An 18838-nucleotide genomic window follows, 5' to 3' on the forward strand; every position below is an offset into this window, starting at 1 on the left:
GGGGAAAAAATTCCTTTTCTCCTAACACTACATTCAAATTTCATATATTTATACTAATTTTAATGAGTTTTTACAAGCTTATAACCAGTACAGGTAGATTCTGTTATCCTTTATGTAAGTTATATCTTGGATACTTAAATGGTTTTATTTTATGTGAAACAATGTTTTTAATCAAATGAAACTATAAAACAAACTGACTCTAAAGTTGGTCTGTACTTCATTTTCTTATAATCTATAATCAGGAAATCCATTCACTCATGCTTTATAATTTTTGTGCTTTTAAGTGGCCAGGGGAATGTGACATCTGCATACAGTCACGTCTAAATCGATCATTCTCCAGGCGGAGGATAATTTTAAAACATAGCATGAGGAAAGGTTAATCAGTGTATTAGAAGGTTGTTCAGAGGTGGTGTTTGCCACCTCCCTGGCCCCTGAATTTAAATGAGACCATTCTCTTTGGTGAATTTATCTTAGGTGGGACAACAGCCTCAACACAGGCCTCAGCGTTCTCAGTGAGGAGGAGGCTGCGGTTTCCCGGCTGGTTTAAATGCAGGCTCTTCTTAGCAGTAAACCACACGCATGTATTCATCATTGATTTTCAAATGATAGGTTTCTATATCACTGGTTTAGGATCCACAGTCTTGCATTTCTGAATCTATATTATGCCAAAAGAATAACAATTTGGTGGCTGGAAACAGAAAAATGGTTATTATACGGCTCCAAAATGCTAGCTGGCACAATATGCTAAAAACAGCAGAAATGCACCGGTAAAAAGCAGAATTTATTTGTTCTTAAAAATAACTTTATGCTCTAAAAATACAAATTTAAGAAGTGTCATCATGGTTCAAAATATTTTACATTCAATAAGTAAACATTTTAAAATATGTGACTAACCTTCTAAACTGGCATAATTTCTAAATAATAGAAAATATTCCAAAAGAAAAACAGAATGCTTTTTAAATTTTTTTTTTCAGTTTTGATGTATTTATTGGATGAAAAATTATAAGGCATGTTTACTTTTTTTTTCTTTGCCTACTGCTGTCCCAAATTATTGTTTAAAATGTGGGCAAAAAGTCGTAGGCTCTGTTGGAATTTCTCAGAGAATACTGTAGAAAATGTGTTGTTTTTTTAAAAAAAACTTTTCTCAGAGCCTTCATGAAGCATTTCCATTTTTGCGCACTGGCCCGGTGCTTGTCATATCACAGCACAACACATTTCACGAAGCGGTTTTACTTCCTTTTAGCAAAATAACTCCTCCATGCAAACCAGTATCGTCATCTACCGAGCCGGGGTTTTAGTTTCTTCTGATCTATTCAAGCTTCATTGCACTGCTTAACTGACTTTTTTTTCCCCTTCTTTTGAAATTACGCAGCTAATTTTCCATTTGATTGTTTATTTAAACCAGATCTCACGCCACTTAATAGATAAGTGACATATGTATTCAGTGTCTCTGTCTAAACTTAAGCTGACTGGGAAGTATAGTGCAAATTTTGTCTTGATTTTCTCATTCCCTTTTTACCTAGTAGGCTCTGTGAATTGAAACTAAGGCCCTAGCATATTCACAGTGATGATTCAATAAGACACATTAAATATAAAACTCCTCTGAGCATTTCCATTTTATCAAGAATTTTTCTAAGTGAACATAGTCTATATTTCTCCTTATGAGGAAAGGTAAATGTATGCTTTCATTTAATAGCTTTTGCCACAGGACAATATCCAAATTAACTATACCAGAAAATGTTGGTTTTTGACATATTCAGCTGGCTGTAGAGAATTTAGCTAATTTTCTGGAAGTTTTATTATAGAAGTGTTATGTTCAAATTCACCCAATGTTTCTTAGGCAACTACTGTATACTCGACACATGTTTTGGGGTTGTTTTGTTTGTTTTATTTTTGTGGGTTTTTTTCCCCAGTAACTTGGAGAATTTTATGCATAATCCAATTGACAGATTTAATTTTGTAGTTATTTGTTATATATTCAGCTTGTTTATTCATGCATAAAATGAGACAGGTAAATGAATGGGGTATGAAGGACAAATGTGCTTTATGCAGTGTGCCTCAAATATGTTTTAATTCAAAAGGTGTTCCCAAAAATGCCTCCTGAAATATACCTGTGCTTTGCCTTCTCGATTCTTCACTGCCTCCATCTCAGGCCATCCCGGGAGTCTCCAGACTGGTCCATACTACCAGGCCTTCCTAATTTTGGGCTATCCCGATACCAGTAGATCTCTCTGACTACTTATACCTCTGCTCTGAACCTTTCATGGGTCTGCATTTTCAATATAAAAACCCAGGACATTTCAGCCTAAAATTCAGGGTCTTCACAGCCCAACCTTTGTGTCCCCTCAGGGTCTCTACACCCCTCTCTCTTCCTGGGTTACCTTCTGAAGAGATTCCTCACAGTGTCCCTGACTATGCTCTGTGAATTCCTACCTCACCCTAGCTTATCTTCCGATCTCCTGTCTTTTGTCAAGGGCCCACATTAATTCCTTACTCTTCCGTGAAGCCTTATTGGATAATCTCTTCCCTCCTGGGAACTCAGTGACACTTAATGTGGATCCCTCTGTGGGCATCTCGCCTAGGCTGTCTCGTATCGGTCTGTACGTTTTCCACCTGTATGTACTGCATTATCACAAAGGGACTTCAGGGCCCTTCAGGACTGGAGCCTGGGCTTTGCATCCTCACAGGGGAGCACAGTGGATCATTCATCCAGGGGTAATAGATACTTGTGTTTTGCAATGATAACAATAACAATGAGGTTTAACTGTCTCCTTTCGAGAGCCTCAGAAAACAACTGTCTAGTTTTTTAGCAATGATTCATTAAACAGGTAGTTGGTTTCTCTTATTCTCCAATCAAAGGCAGTGGAGGAAGCCAGCAAATGACTTTCTGAGTTGTCTGTCATTCCAGTCCAAGTTGCATTTCCAATCAACTCTCTCTGTAGCTCTTCCTATCATATTTTGAAGTATGAAAAATGGAGACCTTCAGATATCCATTTTTCTGTTAGTAGGAGGCTAAACATCAGAGACCTAAGAAAACCCTGTCTGTCTTTCCATTCGATGGCTGTTCCTGTGCCTTGGTGAATCATCACTTTAGTGGACACATCGTCGCTTCATTCCAGCTCCTGAGACGGAGTCCTGCTTTTTGAAGTTCTGTGTGAGCAGGAAAGCAAGCCTTCGGGGTTATACACTGAATGTGGTGAGGAGGGCAAAGAAGACGGAAGAAAAACCGTAGGGAGAATTCACTCCGAGAAAAGGGGAACTGAACAGCAGAATGTGCAAGCGGCTTCCCCTCCTCCTGCATGTCCTAGAAATTACAGTCTCACTGGTGTGCCCTTTATAAGGACACTCACACACACAAAATAAAACCCAAACCAGTGAACTGAAAGAGTGAGTCATGCCAAGCAGGCCTCCGCCAAGCTAGTCAATTAAAGTGCAGGACCAATTCTGTGCTTTTCTTAGACCCTGCACAACTGTCTGACTTTCTTCCTGCATTTTTTTCATAAGGGAAAAAAAAAAAACACTGATTTCTGAGCAAGTTGATGTATGTTAGCTCTCTTCTCATAGGAAGTTTTTAATCTTACTTCAGAATAATATTAAATAATGAACTGGGTTACTCTTCACATGGATGTTAAATCAGTCATCCTGTAGTTTTTCGGTGTATATGTATTATATGTCTTACTGTGAGCTTTTCTCATGTGGTGTGTTCTTTAGAAACATATTTGAGTCTAGATTTCCTCCTAAGTGCTTTTATTGTTTTTGCATTAACAGGGAATGGGTATGGCAATCCCCGAAACTCACCAGGTCTGCTGGTCTCACCTGGGAACTTGAACAAGAATATGCAAGCAAAATCTCCTCCCCCCATGAATTTAGGAATGAATAACCGTAAACCAGATCTCCGAGTTCTTATTCCACCAGGCAGCAAGAATACGATGCCATCAGTGGTAATGCAAAACTACATTTTAAATAAATATTGATAATGTTTTGTATATGTTGTGCTATCTTTGTCTTTGTCTAACTGTAAGAATTACTTAAATTCTCCCAGAAAATTAACACATCAATGCTATTGATGACCCTGTTTGTATTTAGCTAGTATTTCTGATAACTGGTTTGCATTTCCTTTTTCCATTTAAAAAACAAAACCACAAAACCCAACATCCAATAAACTCCACAAGAGGACTCCACAATAGGACTTTGTGTTCTGGGACAAAGAATACATTTCCTTTTAAGGTTTCCATTTATAGTTAGAAAAAAATCAGATTCTACCGTTGGTCAAACCATATGTCTCATAAGTAAAGTAATAGATAATAAGGTACTTTATAACATAATATTTTTACAGTGTTGAGCTATTTATGTCTTCAAGGTGCTGACAATGAAAAATACTTTCCATAATTTTTAAATGAACTTTCTCCTGTTAATTGGCAGTTCCTTTCTTAGATACATTGCAGTGGTAATACCTAATACATCACATGCCTGTGCACTGCTTCAATTCATCTTTCCATATAATGTACATACTTCATGAAAATAGCTCTCTTAAAAGCAAATTATGTTAAAATTCTAGGCATTTTGAGAACAAACTTTTTTGGGTTTTTTTTTTTAACATCAGAAAGGAGTTATGGTACTTCTAAGAAAAAATAAATAAATGGATATGAAATATAAATTTAAATATACATAATATCCCCAGACCTGTCATTTCTCTTTCTCCTGGGTCTACATGCCTAAAATGAAGATAATATTGTGGAACCAGGCTCAACAACAGACTTAAATCAGTGTTCTCCAAATTAGTTTTGCTTAAGAGCAAGAACGTTTAAAACCAAGATTCAGTAGGCAAATTTAGATCATTCTACAAACACATTTCTTTTTTTTTTTTTTTTCCTTTCTCTGCTGTGTGGCAAGCTTCAGGGTAAAACAGTCCTGCGAGCTGATTAGTTTATTATGGCACAGTGCAGATTAATTTTGAATATCTACCAAAAAAAATCACATAATATGCACTGTTCCCTTTGGAAAAGACTTGGGTCTAATAAATAAAACCTCCCACAGGGCTACAGCCAAGCAGTGTGGGCCATGCATGGCCTGCTGTCTCTATCAGCAGATTTATTCCAGGTCCCTTAAAACTGATGCTTTCCCAGGGATTCTGTGAGTGGCCAGTCAGTTCTTTCTCTGGCAGTGAGGTGTGGCTCCCCCCTCCTCCAGCAACTGGATTTCAAAGTATAGTCTTTTATTTTTATTTTATTTTTCAAAATGTGGTGGTGAAATAATGAATGTTGAGACACTGACCTATGCTGAAACCAGATAGATTGTCTTCACATTTGAGACAAACAGCTCATTAAGGAAAACAAAGAATGTCTTTGTAAGGCGTTATCTTCAGAGTCTGGGTTTTAAAACTGTTTAAACTGTTGTGTCTATCAGAAGATGCTTTTCTTTTTGTTGAAAAGATTTTGTCCAATTATAAATATTTACAGACACTAATTAATAAAACTCCTTCCCCATGCTCTCAGTCTGAGGATGTCGACCTGCTTTTGGTAAGTGGTGAGAGTGCTTCCCTTAAATAACATGTGCAAGGAACAATCCAAAGCTACTTCTGGTGAAGGTGGCAGCTCTAATAAAATTAAAAGATTTTGAAAGTTACCGTAATGTGCCAACACTGATTATATTTAACACCTTTCATTTCTAGTATCACTCACAGGCAGAAAGAATGTCAGGTTATTTTTTTCTTCTGTTTCAACCTCTCTAAGTGAAGGTCATGTATATTGAGTATTTTAGGACTTAATTTACAGTAAAATTTAGACAAAATATTTCTTTCATTATTTAAAACTAAGGTTCTTCTTTTTCTAAGAATTAAAGTCTTATAATCTCAAGTTTATGTGTGTCTTTAATATTCTTGCTGGAAGGAGTTAAACATACACATTAGCTTAGCTGCTTTGCTACATAGTTTGAGGGAAGTTTAGAACAATCTGAAGAAAGTGGTTAGAGCACCACCTGCCGGTCAGAATATAACATGAACCCTTACCCATCTGTTCCCTGCTTTTATAGAATTGAACATTAAAACCACCATGGTTGATTTTAATTTTTTTTACATTTGCATTTGAATAAAAACTGAAACAATGGAAGTACAGTATACATATTTCATCAGTTTTCAACATAGTCTGTTTTTACCCATAATAAAGCTATGGTACTTGTTACTAGTTCGGTTGCTAGGAGATACTGATGTAATGGGTTACTATGGCAACAGCTGGTCTCTTGAAGGATTGTAAATGATAGGGTTGGCAGAGTTCATAGAGACACATGTTAGATGATTAATTTCATGAGATTTGTAACAAGTTATCTCTTTACGTGCAAAACTAATACGGAAATCTAACATTTTTAACTTTTTTAAAAAGTCCATCAATAATGTCTTTTTATTTACTTTAAAAGAATCAAAGGATAAATAACTCCCAGTCTGCTCAATCATTGGCTACCCCAGTGGTTTCCGTAGCAACTCCTACTTTACCAGGACAAGGAATGGGAGGATATCCATCAGCCATTTCAACAACATATGGTACCGGTGAGTAGCTGTGCCATGTACAATTAGTACACTAAATAATTTTTATTAAAGAAGGAAGATGAAAAAGTTAGTATCTTTTATTCTATTAGGAACCTTTATTAAGTACCTGTGTTGTCCAGAGCACTTACCTATACTTTAATAAGACAAAGTGAATATCCACATTTTTCTTTCTTAAGTGACTGAAAGTTTTATTTACCCAACTTGAGTTCAAAATAGAAGAGCAATTTCAAGGAAATTGAGCTGTTATTTCTTTGATGTAATAGAAAGCCCACTTTGTCAGGATTGTAAAAAAATATGTCTAGGTCATTAAATATGTGTATACTATTATACCAGATTGTAATTCTAATAAACTAGAACTTCAGACTTTCCTACTTTGAAGCTTCCATGGAATACTTATTTTTGCTATATAGTATATTTCTTCTAAATTAAAATTATCTCTGAAGTTTTATCCCCCCACCCCCAAAATTTGTAACAACAATCATAAATAATACTAATAGAATATTTTAGAAATTGAAAATGCTTGTCCTATTTACCATTTGAGAATTTCTGAATTAAATAATTTCCCTTATTGTTTTATGCTTTAATCTAGAGTACTCTCTGAGTAGTGCAGACTTGTCATCTCTGTCTGGGTTTAACACCGCCAGCGCTCTTCACCTTGGTTCAGTAACTGGCTGGCAACAGCAACACCTACATAACATGCCACCATCCGCCCTCAGCCAATTGGGGTAAGCAATATTATTTCTTTTATACTATTATTTTAGAATGCATTTTAAAATGACAACCGGCAGTCTCTAAATATGTGGGTGAATGTCCCATTAGAGGGTGTAAAATTCTACCTTATTGAAATACGAAAGTAATTTTCAGATCAATCCTTTTCAAGTAGCTTAAATACTTTATTCCTTGTTCTTTAAGAGGACAGGGAGCTCTGTAATAATGAGGTAAATTCTTTCCTTATTGTTTTAGGCTTCATTTGTTTCCACTTCTAGCAATGATAGAATTTTTATTTAGTTAAGTTTTCACACAGTTCATGTAGGACATAAGAATACATTTATAGTTCTAAGTTCTTTAAGTATCTGAGATATTTAAGAATCTTTCTCGGGCCGGCCCGGTGGCGCACTGGAGAGTGGGCCACTTGGGAGCACGGCAGCGCTCCCGCCGAGGGTTCGGATCCCATGTGGAGACCGGTTCCCGCTCACTGGTTGAGCGTGGTGCGGGCGCGACACTGAGGGTTGCGATCCCGTTGCCGGTCAGTAAAAAAGACAAAAAGGAAAAAAAAAAAAGAATCTTTCTCGCTTAGTTAGCATGAGCCACATAATTTATGCTAGTGTTAAACTAATGCTCATAGTATCAACTTTTAAATTAATGTACAGGATTCATATATTTATAATATAGTTAAAATGTGTATTTGTAGATACTGTATGAAAAAAATATATATGTATACAATACCAATTAATATGTCCAATACTAATTGCCTAAATTTGGGTATAAAAATAATTTTTGTTTTCTGAAGTCAGAGGATGTGTCTTTCTGCCCCCTTGTGGTAGTTTTGAGATATGTCTTTATCATAGAAATGACTCCTGTCATTTATTTATGGAAACATTCAAACCTGAAAAAGCCCTGAATTCACAATTCACAATACTTCTTATAAAATAAATAGTTTATTTTTAAAGATTAAAATGTGAACCAAGGACCTGACTTTAAGTTTAATTAATAACTCCAAAACTGCAAATAATCTTCAAAAGAAAATACTAGGAGGATATAAAATATTTAACAATAAGTTTTTACATTCTTGAAACATTCCATATATATCCTAGCCCACTTTTACTTTTATGCTGAGCCATTTGGTAATAGTTAACTAGTTAGTATATTAATAAACTAGCTCCATATTCATATTTCTAAGGGGAAAATGAGAATAAACATTGATTAGAGTAGAAGTTGCTGATTGATATTACAACTTCATTTCTCTTACCCATCGTTTCCTCACCATTCCCCACACCCATGATAGCTCTTTAACATTGATCGGTGGTCTGATTATGAAATCGTAACCCATTCACTATTTGCTTATGTGCATACTAGTCACTAATCACTGTTATTGAAAATCTAACCTTTCATGTAAATTATGAAAGAGATTTACATGACATTGTTACTGTGCTTTCTTGAAACTTTGAAGATACGTTGAGTATTGGTCAGCAACAGAGTTTCTCTTTTTAGGACATTTAAAGTTTCTCTGGAATGTTAACTCTTTAAGTAGACATTAATTGCAGTGACTTTTTCAGGTAATTATGACTAAATACATAGTACCGTCCAGGCAGTTTTCAAAAATGTACTTGTGGTATTGTGCTGCTATGGCTTAGCAGTGAATCCACTGAATATGATTCTTGTCAAAAGTAAGGGTAACTTTATTTCTCATTTTTCACAAAATTCATCCATTATAGGACTAGATTTCCCTAGAAATTATCAAAAACCATATTATTTTATTTAAACATGGCTTTCTTTCATTTTCAATAACACGTGATAATTTGCATTTTTACATATAAACGCATATACATTTATGTATTTTAACTATACTACAATTTTAAAACTCTTATCTATTTCATGAGGAGAATCCAATTTTCTGCTGCCCCTAATAGAGGCTTCAGTAAATGAGAAAGGAGTGACAGCCCTGGGCTAGAGAGAAACTGAATTACAACAGCCAGGGGTGAAGCATTGTGTTCAGCTCCTGGTTTCTTTCAACACTGAATCTTATTGTGCATAATTCGGCTCTGAATTTAGTCTGTGGGTTTTAATTGCACTTAATCACGTTCCTTATCCCTTAAATCAAGGGGATGACCCTTCCAGTCTTTCTAGTGCTCTCTCTCTCTCTCTCTCTCTCTCTCTCTCTCTCTCTCTCTCTCTCTCTCACACACACACACACACACACACACACACACACACACACACACACACAGTAGCTTTCTTAAAAGAGGTTCCTTCAAGTGGTCTACTCCATGTTCACACAATTAAATGTTAAAGTGTTTTTTTTAAAAATCCCAAGTTGTAATATTTATGTAAAATAAATTGCATGAGCTGCCTTAATTCCTTACGGTGTGAATCAATTAAAAGAATCAATGCATTTTCCAGGCCCAAGTAGTCTCAGAGGCTTGTGTTGTGGGCTTGACACGCTTTTGGATAGATACAGTGTTCAAAGCAAAGAGTAGAATTTATTTCAGCTCCACCAAAGTAGCTATTCCCAGCAACCCAAGATGGTTACCACAATTCTTTCTCAAAATTGCTGAAGCATGAGGGGTCTTCAAAAAGTTTATGGAAAGATTTGTATTATCTTTTAATTACATTTTTCATGAACTTTTTGAACTTTCCATTAGGCTTGTATAGAGCTCTTCATATTTTGTCCATGGAAAAAGATCCATTTTGTCCTTCAAAGCTTTAAATCTACCAAACTGAATTTTTAAAACTGTCTAGTATCTGATTTTATCTAAAGTAGATAAGCAGCAGAAATTGATTTGATGTAGGGAGAGAGATGACTGGCAGAGAAACTTGCCATCAAGAGTTAATGAAAGTCATTTGAATTTGAGGAAGTGACCCTCAAGTTTTAGGTGTTTTTCTCAACTACCTCCTAAAGAAAAGGGCAGCCTGTTTTCTGGAAACATTTCCACACATCATCTTTGTTGATGTGTATGTTCAGTACATACTGGGAGAGATAACTTTTGAATAGAGATGACTTTTTAAAGGACAGGTTAAATATAGTTTGATAATCTAATTTCCAGGCAGAGTCACTAAGAAATTTAAATAAAACAATCCGGTCATGTTTGATTTCTGAAAAATTACAGGGAAGTGTTTTTCCAATTATGGGGTAGGTGTTTTTCCAGTTCAGAGTCATCTGTACTAGATGAAAGCTTGTATAAAGGACTTCATATGGACAACTTACATATCTGGCTTCTACCCCCTAATCCACCTCCTTATCACCCACATGCACACGCATTAAATATTTCACAATTATCCATGTCTGTAATTATCAGTGTCTATATTTTGTTCTCAAGAACAAGCAGACCAACATACACTTAAGTGATTTTTAATGCTTCCTTATCACCCACATGCACACGCATTAAATATTTCACAATTATCCATGTCTGTAATTATTAGTGTCTATATTTTGTTCTCAAGAACAAGCAGACCAACATACACTTAAGTGATTTTTAATGCTACTTTTTCTTTTTCCAAAAAATACTTTTTTGATGACAGATATTAGCCATTCTATTTTGTATCCTATATCACAATATAATGAAGTTAAGTCTCAGATATCACTTACATGTCATTACTATGGATTTAGTCTACAGAACTCAAAACGCTTCATGTATGCTTTCAGTGTCGAATGAAATGCCACCAAAAGATAAACTGAGGCTAGTCTGTTTATAGGAAGGGATGAGTAATGATTGTTATGTTTTTTATGGGGTAGAGGTGCAGCTAAACCTATTCAAACGAGTTGACATAGGGACATGAAGCAAATAAGTGGCTAATGCAACTTTTAAAAACTGTTAAATAAACTGCATTTTGATTATATTATTTTTTCTTAAAATAAGAAAAAATATTGTTTTTTCCAGAAATCAAAAGATGACTTCCTCTAACATCAGAATGAAACATTAACTAACTTTGAGCCAAGATAAAATAGTCCACAATTATGGATAATTTGGAAATATCCCTCCCCCATCCATTTTAATATCATCTTGATTTAAATATTACTTAATTAAAGCTCTTGGAAAATTAGTAGACTAATAGAGACTGTAAAATAATAAGCTATGAATAAATAGGTCCAAGTGTAAACAGGTGATTGAAAATTATATACACTCAATGTAGTATCTTGATACAAATGCAAAGACTACTTTGATTCTATAAGATCATAAAAGCCAAAGAAAAGCTTATAAGGGAAACAAATAATTCTCCTTACATTATTCTCTACATTAGCTCATTTATTAATAAGAGAAGGAAAGTAATTCTTTACCAGTAGGTGGTGCTTTTGTATAAAACATCACTCAAAGAAAAACTCATTTCTGACTAATTTTATATCTCTGTATGTCTTGAGCCTGTATTGCATCTCCCAAAAAGCCAGCCCCAAGTTATTCCACTTTTCTTCCAAAATATATACCCACTCTCTCACTGCTCATAATGAAGTTGTTAATGCCATCTAATTCTCTCCATTGGAAAGCAGCATAATGACATACATTAGTAGGTAGGATTGCTTTCCTTTGTTTAAAATGGGTGTGTCTGTATGGATAATTCTTCACTGTGACTCTCCCTCAATAAAAGAGATCACTGTACTCTCTTGACAATGTGGTCCAGTAATGCTGACTCTGGCTGTGGACGTCAGTGCAATCAGAATGTAAGGACAGTAAAAGTGTCTTAAAATGGATGCCCGCAATGTTACTATGGTTTATCCTGATCAAAGCCATTGCAATTGATAATCTACACTTAAGGGCTTAATGCTTTTCTCTCCATAATTTCAAGTATCTAAATTCTCTCACATTTTGGAAGAAGGGTTAATTGTGCTCTCTGGGAATAAATGAGGATTAAGGATTATAAACACAGTAAAATCACACTACATTCTTCTTGGTGACAACCCTTCTCTAGGCAACACCAGATTCATCAACTAATGCCAATTATAAATAAGAGGAGTGGTTTCCTAAGTACCCCGTCAGGGAGTGACTAACAAAAGAAATGTTAAGGTAATTGTGGAAAATGGACAGTATTTTCATCCCTTATAACTCTGAAAGGATGAAGAAAGTCAAATTATTTATCAATCTTAGTGGGGTAGAAAGTCTAAGTGTTTTTAAACCAATATTTAAAATTTCTGCAGATAATTTTCAATCTCCTCCCTCCTTCTTTCCCCCTCCCAAGCTTTTCACCAGATATGGTTATTGTGTAGCATTTGATGGGGTCCGTACATTTGAAATTTGAACTTTCACTTTCTGAGGATTACGTAACTCCATTTGTATATGCTTAGTAATTGGAGGGGAACATTTATATTGATGATAAGCTTTTTAAAATAATTTCCGAACACAGGCATTAGTAAATCAAGGAAGTCTCATCGAAAAGCTAAACACTGTGTCTAAAAGCTTAGAAAATTAAATTTTGGAACTAGTCTAGGGCGAAATTTCATGGACACAGAAGATGCTATTCCAATTGTGTCTTAAACCTTTCCGAAATGGTAACCTCTGTGTTTAGGGAACCTGTCAGAGACTAGAGAAATGATTCATGAGGCCTGGACCAGTTAAATACTGTAATTACTACCAGGCAAATCAAAAGAGGCATCCCAAATCACTCTAAGAAGGCTATGCCCCTAAGTGCTTCAAAGCACCTTCTCATCCCTCTGGGCAGGCTCTGGTATCTATGCGAGTCTTGACGCTGATGTTTGATGTAATTGTGAGTTCTTGGGGCCTCCAGGCCTCCTGCATCTGTAACTGGGTTTCCTTTCCTCCTACAGAGCTTGCACTAGCACTCATTTATCTCAGAGTTCAAATCTCTCCCTGCCTTCTACTCAAAGCCTCAACATCAAGTCAGAACCTGTTTCTCCTCCTAGAGACCGTACCACCACCCCTTCGAGATACCCACAACACACGCGCCACGAGGCGGGGAGGTCTCCTGTTGACAGCTTGAGCAGCTGCAGCAGTTCGTACGACGGGAGCGACCGAGAGGATCACCGGAACGAATTCCACTCCCCCATTGGACTCACCAGACCTTCGCCGGACGAAAGGGAAAGTCCCTCAGTCAAGCGCATGCGACTCTCTGAAGGATGGGCAACATGATCAGATTATTACTTAATAGTTTTTTTTTTTTTTTCTTGCAGTGTGTGTGTGTGCTATACCTTAATGGGGAAGGGGGGTTGATATGCATTATATGTGCCGTGTGTGGAAAAAAAAAAAAAGTCAGGTACTCTGTTTTGTAAAAGTACTTTTAAATTGCCTCAGTGATACAGTATAAAGATAAACAGAAATGCTGAGATAAGCTTAGCACTTGAGTTGTACAACAGAAAACTTGTACAAAATAGATTTTAAGGCTAATTTCTTTTCACTGTTGTGCTCCTTTGCAAAATGTATGTTACAATAGATAGTGTCATGTTGCAGGTTCAACGTTATTTACATGTAAATAGACAAAAGGAAACATTTGCCAAAAGCGGCAGATCTTTACTGAAAGAGAGAGCAGCTGTTATGCAACATATAGAAAAATGTATAGATGTTTGGACAGACCCGGCAATGGGTGGCCATCGGTAAATATTAGGAACACGCCAGGTCACCTGACATCCCGAGAATGCTCACAAACCTGCAGGCATATCATTGGCGTATGGCACTCATTAAAAAGGATCAAAGACCATTAAAAGAGGACCATACCTATAAAAAATAATGTGGAGTTTGAGGGCTAACGTATTTAATTAAATAAATAAATAAATCTGGGTCTGCATCTCTTATTAAATAAAAATATAAAAATATGTACATTACATTTTGCTTATTTTCATATAAAAGGTAAGACAGAGTTTGCAAAGCATTTGTGGCTTTTTGTAGTTTACTTAAGCCAAAATGTGTTTTTTCCCCTTGATAGCTTCGCTAATATTTTAAACAGTCCTATAAAAAACCAAAAAGGACTTTTTGTATAGAAAGCACTACCCTAAGCCATGAAGAACTCCATGCTTTGCTAACCAAGATAACTGTTTTCTCTTTGTAGAAGTTTTGTTTTTGAAATGTGTATTTCTAATTATATAAAATATTAAGAATCTTTTAAAAAAATCTGTGAAATTAACATGCTTGTGTATAGCTTTCTAATATATATAATATTATGGTAATAGCAGAAGTTTTGTTATCTTAATAGCGGGAGGGGGGTATATTTGTGCAGTTGCACATTTGAGTAACTATTTTCTTTCTGTTTTCTTTTACTCTGCATACGTTTTATAAGTTCAAGGTCAGCTGTCAAAAGGATAACCTGTGGGGTTAGAACATATCACATTGCAAACCCTAAATTGTTTTTAATACATTAGCAATCTCTTGGGTCAACTGACATTCATTGTATATACTAATTAGTTTCTTTCATGCTGTTTTTGTTTTGTTTTTTTGCATTTTTATCAAATGCAGGGCCCCTTTCTGATCTCACCATTTCACCATGCATCTTGGAATTCAGTAAGTGCATATCCTAATTTGCCCATATCCTAAATCATCTGGTTGGTTCTCAGCCTACAATTTGATATGCTTTTTTAAAAATATGCCCAGAATAGAGAAGCTATGGTGGGGCACTTGTCCTGCAAATATGGCCCTAGAAACAAGTGATATGGAGTTTACTTGGTGAATAATTTATAAATTCCCACAGAAGAAAAATGTGAAAGACTGGGTGCTAGACAAGAAGGAAGCAGGTAAAGGGGATAGTTGCTTTGTCATCTGTTTTTAATTATTTTGACTGACCCTTAACAATCTTGTCAGCAATATAGGACTGTTGAACAATCCCGGTGTGTCAGGACCCCCTAATGTCACTTCTGCATAAAGCATGTATGTCATCTATTTTTTCTTCAATAAAGAGATTTAATAGCCATTTCAAGAAATCCCATTAAAGAACCTCTCTATGTCCCTTTTTTTTTAATTTTTCAAGAAAATATGACTCTTGTCTAATATTCGTCTATAAAGGATTAATTTTCAGACCCTTTAAAAAGTGAGTGCCATAAAAAAAAGTCGATATATATTGTTTAAAAGGTATTTCAGTCTAGGAATGATTTTCCTTCTCTTGAAATGTGAAGATCTGTCGATTCATCTTCAATCATGTGCATTGACATACAAAGCAAAGAAGATACAGACAGTGGTATCAACACTGCTATATCATATGTAGGACATTTCTTATCCATTTTTTTTCCTTTACTTGCATAGTTGCTATGTGTTTCTCATTGTAAAAGGCTGCCGCTGGGTGGCAGAAGCCAAGAGACCTTACTAACTTAGGCTATATTTTTCTTAACTTGATCTGAAATCGCAATTAGACCACAATGCACCTTTGGTTGTGTCCATATAGGATGCTAGCCTGCCTTGTACTAATTTTTTATATACTAAAATCACAAAATAAATCTGCCAACCATTTCATATATATCCCACTACTCAAGGTATCCATGGAACATGAAAGAATAACATTTATGCAAAGGAAAAACAGAAAATCATCCCTGAAGGTACAAGCATTTGCTCACACACACACACAAGAGGAAAAAAATAAGAAAATCATTTTTCTCATCATATACTTGATCCCATCCTAACAACCCATCCTTATAACTTGATGTGTACAAAATATGCAAACATGTCACAAATGTTCTTTGTCATTTCAAAACACATTAGTTTATCAATATCAGTAGAAACTTACCAGTGGGTGGGAAAGGGTCATTATATGAAAATATGAAGAAATAGCCATATTAATTTTTTACCTGCAATTTGCCTCAGCAACAAAGAAAAATTGAATTTCTAATGCTTAAGATAAAGTAAGCTAAAGTACCAGCAGAAGCCTTGGCTATTAATAGCAGTTCTGACAATAGTTTTGTAAGAACATGAAAAGAACAGAATCACTTGAAAATGGGTGCCAGTCATCCCTTGTTTCCACTACCGAATTCATATGAAGTGGTAGCAAGATAGCGAAGGGATAATCTGAGAATTATTTTAAAGATGACTTAATGAGAAGAAGCACAATTTTGATTGTGATGAGTCACTTTCTGTAAACAATTGCTGTCTGTCTTTAATCCTTATATCTTATCTGTAATTTACCATTTATTGTATTTGCAAAGTTAGTATGGTTTTTATCACAGTAAATCCTTTGTATTCAGGAGTTTAGGGCAGAGCCCTGAGGGAGTATTATTTTACACAACTGTCCTAGAGAACATTTTAGGCAACATTCTTCATTGCAAGTAAAAGAACCATAAGTGGCATTTTACACAGCTACAAGTATTGTTATATCTAATCCTATTTTTAAAGATTTTTGGTAATATTAAGCTGAAATACTGGTAACAGTGATGCAATATACACAAGCTGCACAACCTGTATATTGTATGCATTGATGCATGGAGGCTGTTCATTTCAACCTTTTTAAAAATTGTGTTTTTTAGTAAAATGGCTTATTTTTTCCCAAAGGTGGAATTTAACATTTTGTAATGATGAATATGAAAATACCTGTCATCCTCAGATCATTTAAAGGTTAACTAAAGTGAGAATTAAAAAACTTTTTTCAATACACTTTTTAAAAGAATGTCTGCCCTCTCACACTTTTATGTATTTGCTTTTCTTACATACCCATCTTCTAACTTAGAGATAGCAATTTTTGCCCCTTTATTCTTTTGTTTGTTTTTCCAGAGAGTAAATGCTTTGTATTTCTTTCTTTAAAAAAAAATCTTTTTTTTAAAGAAGAAGCCACTTGAACCCTCAATAAAGGCTGTTGCCTAAGCATGGCATACTTCATCTGTTCTCCTTTGTGCCATCTGCTGCGATGTCGACACTTAAATGGCGTTAATTTCCTGCCACTACAGATCTTTTGAAGATTGCTGGAATACTGGTGTCTGTTAGAATAATTCAGACTACAGATGTAATCAAAGGTTTTTCTTCATATGTTTTAACCAAAGATGTGGAGCAATCCAAGCCACATATCTTCTATATTAAATTTGTCCATTTGGTTATTTTCATAATCTGGTATTGCATTTTGCCTTCCCTGTTCATACCTCAAATTCATTCATACCTCAGTTTCATTCAGAGAGGTCAGCCAAGTGATGGATTCTGTCGTGGTTTGAATGCAGTACCAGTGTTCTCTTGGAGCAAAGTAGACCTTGGTCACTGTAGGCATAGGACTTGGATTGCTTCAGATGGTTTGCTGTATCATTTTTCTTCTTTTTCTTTTTCTGGGGACTTGTTTCCATTAAACGACAGTAATTAAAATAGCTTGTAAAAGAGGGCATACAAGCATTTGCAACAAATATTCAAATAGAGGCTCACAGCGGCATAAGCTGGACTTTGTCGCCACTAGATGACAAGATGTTATAACTAAGTTAAACCACATCTGTGTATCTCAAGGGACTTAATTCAGCTGTCTGTAGTGAATAAAAGTGGGAAATTTTCAAAAGTTTCTCCTGCTGGAAATAAGGTATAATTTGTATTTTGCAGACAATTCAGTAAAGTTACTGGCTTTCTTAGTGATGCAGTGTCCGTGGTGCATTTTTTTAATTAATGATTTGCTGTTTAAACTTACCCCACTGTATGGTGTTCCTAAAAAGCAGCTTATTCCACAAGCACAAATAAGCTTTCTCAGTTTTCAACTCAAAATATTATAAGAAAAGATGGATATGTGTTTTTCTGTGGGAGGGGTGTGAATTGGATAATAGTTCTTAGGGTAATACAGTTTTCAGCCAGTATGGGAAATTTAAGGTCTTCATGGAGTGATTCAACTTCTTCATTAAAGCAGTTCCATGAAGATGTTTGATAACCTGTTTAAATACACAAAATTTTCCAAAAGTCATCGTGAAAAACGCCAGTTTTCAGCCAGTATGGGAAATTTAAGGTCTTCATGGAGTGATTCAACTTCTTCATTAAAGCAGTTCCGTGAAGATGTTTGATAACCTGTTTAAATACACAAAATTTTCCAAAAGTCATCGTGAAAAACGCTACCATAAAAGAAGTTAAATTATTTTTTTAACTAAAATATGTAAAAAGTGTTTCCAGGAGCATTTCATTTCTCTTCATCGAAATAATTTATTTAAGTGAAAAAAGTTGAAAACATAGGCTTATATGAGAGTACTTCGAAACATTCATGGAAGTATTCAGATTATCTTTTAATTCTATTTTTCCACGAGCTTTTTCAAGTACCCTCGTGTCTAAATGTTGGAGTAAATTAATGAATTCATACATTTTTTAGAAACTATAAAAATATATCCACTACAAAATTTAATTATAATCTCTGAAGGGAATGCCCTTAAAAAGATCAGTATAAAGATTAGTTTGGAAACTGAAAAGGAAAACAAGGCACCAGCTAGCCAACTGGAAAACTTGGACTTTTGCGTTAGTTGTGATTCCTGATTTATTTATGGAGATAAAAACAAGACTGCAGTTCAGGGAAATGTTGCATATGGCTTCAAAATAGCAGTGCATTTTGCTTTGTTCTCTTTATTCATTTTCAGCAAACATTTATAAGCAATTATTATTTGGAACTCATATTGTACATTCCAGGATGAATGACGATGTAGACCTTGCTCTTAGGAAACTTATAAACTAATAGGAGATAAAAAGTGTTCTCAGAAAAGTCTGCAGCGTGCTC

The 18838-nt window shown here is 35.3% G+C and overlaps 1 protein-coding gene across 6 annotated transcripts in view; it reads left to right on the top strand.

Annotated features, from left to right (window-relative positions):
- Positions 1–17724, top strand: part of MEF2C (myocyte enhancer factor 2C) — a 147718-nt gene extending 129994 nt beyond the window's left edge. For 2 of the 6 annotated variants that reach the window (XM_008567736.1, XM_008567731.1), the window contains 5 exons: positions 3769–3941; positions 5496–5519; positions 6412–6541; positions 7131–7266; positions 13017–17724. In XM_008567736.1, coding sequence (XP_008565958.1) covers positions 3769–3941; positions 5496–5519; positions 6412–6541; positions 7131–7266; positions 13017–13338 — 785 coding nt within the window. In that variant the 3' untranslated portion in view covers positions 13339–17724. The remainder of the gene's footprint in view (positions 1–3768; positions 3942–5495; positions 5520–6411; positions 6542–7130; positions 7267–13016) is intronic. The other 4 variants (XM_008567735.1, XM_008567734.1, XM_008567733.1 and 1 more) reach the window with 2 other exon arrangements.
- Positions 17725–18838: the final 1114 nt, after the last annotated feature.

The sequence above is a fragment of the Galeopterus variegatus genome, unplaced genomic scaffold, assembly GCF_000696425.1.
Source record: "Galeopterus variegatus unplaced genomic scaffold, G_variegatus-3.0.2 Scaffold341, whole genome shotgun sequence".
NCBI lineage: Eukaryota > Metazoa > Chordata > Mammalia > Dermoptera > Cynocephalidae > Galeopterus > Galeopterus variegatus.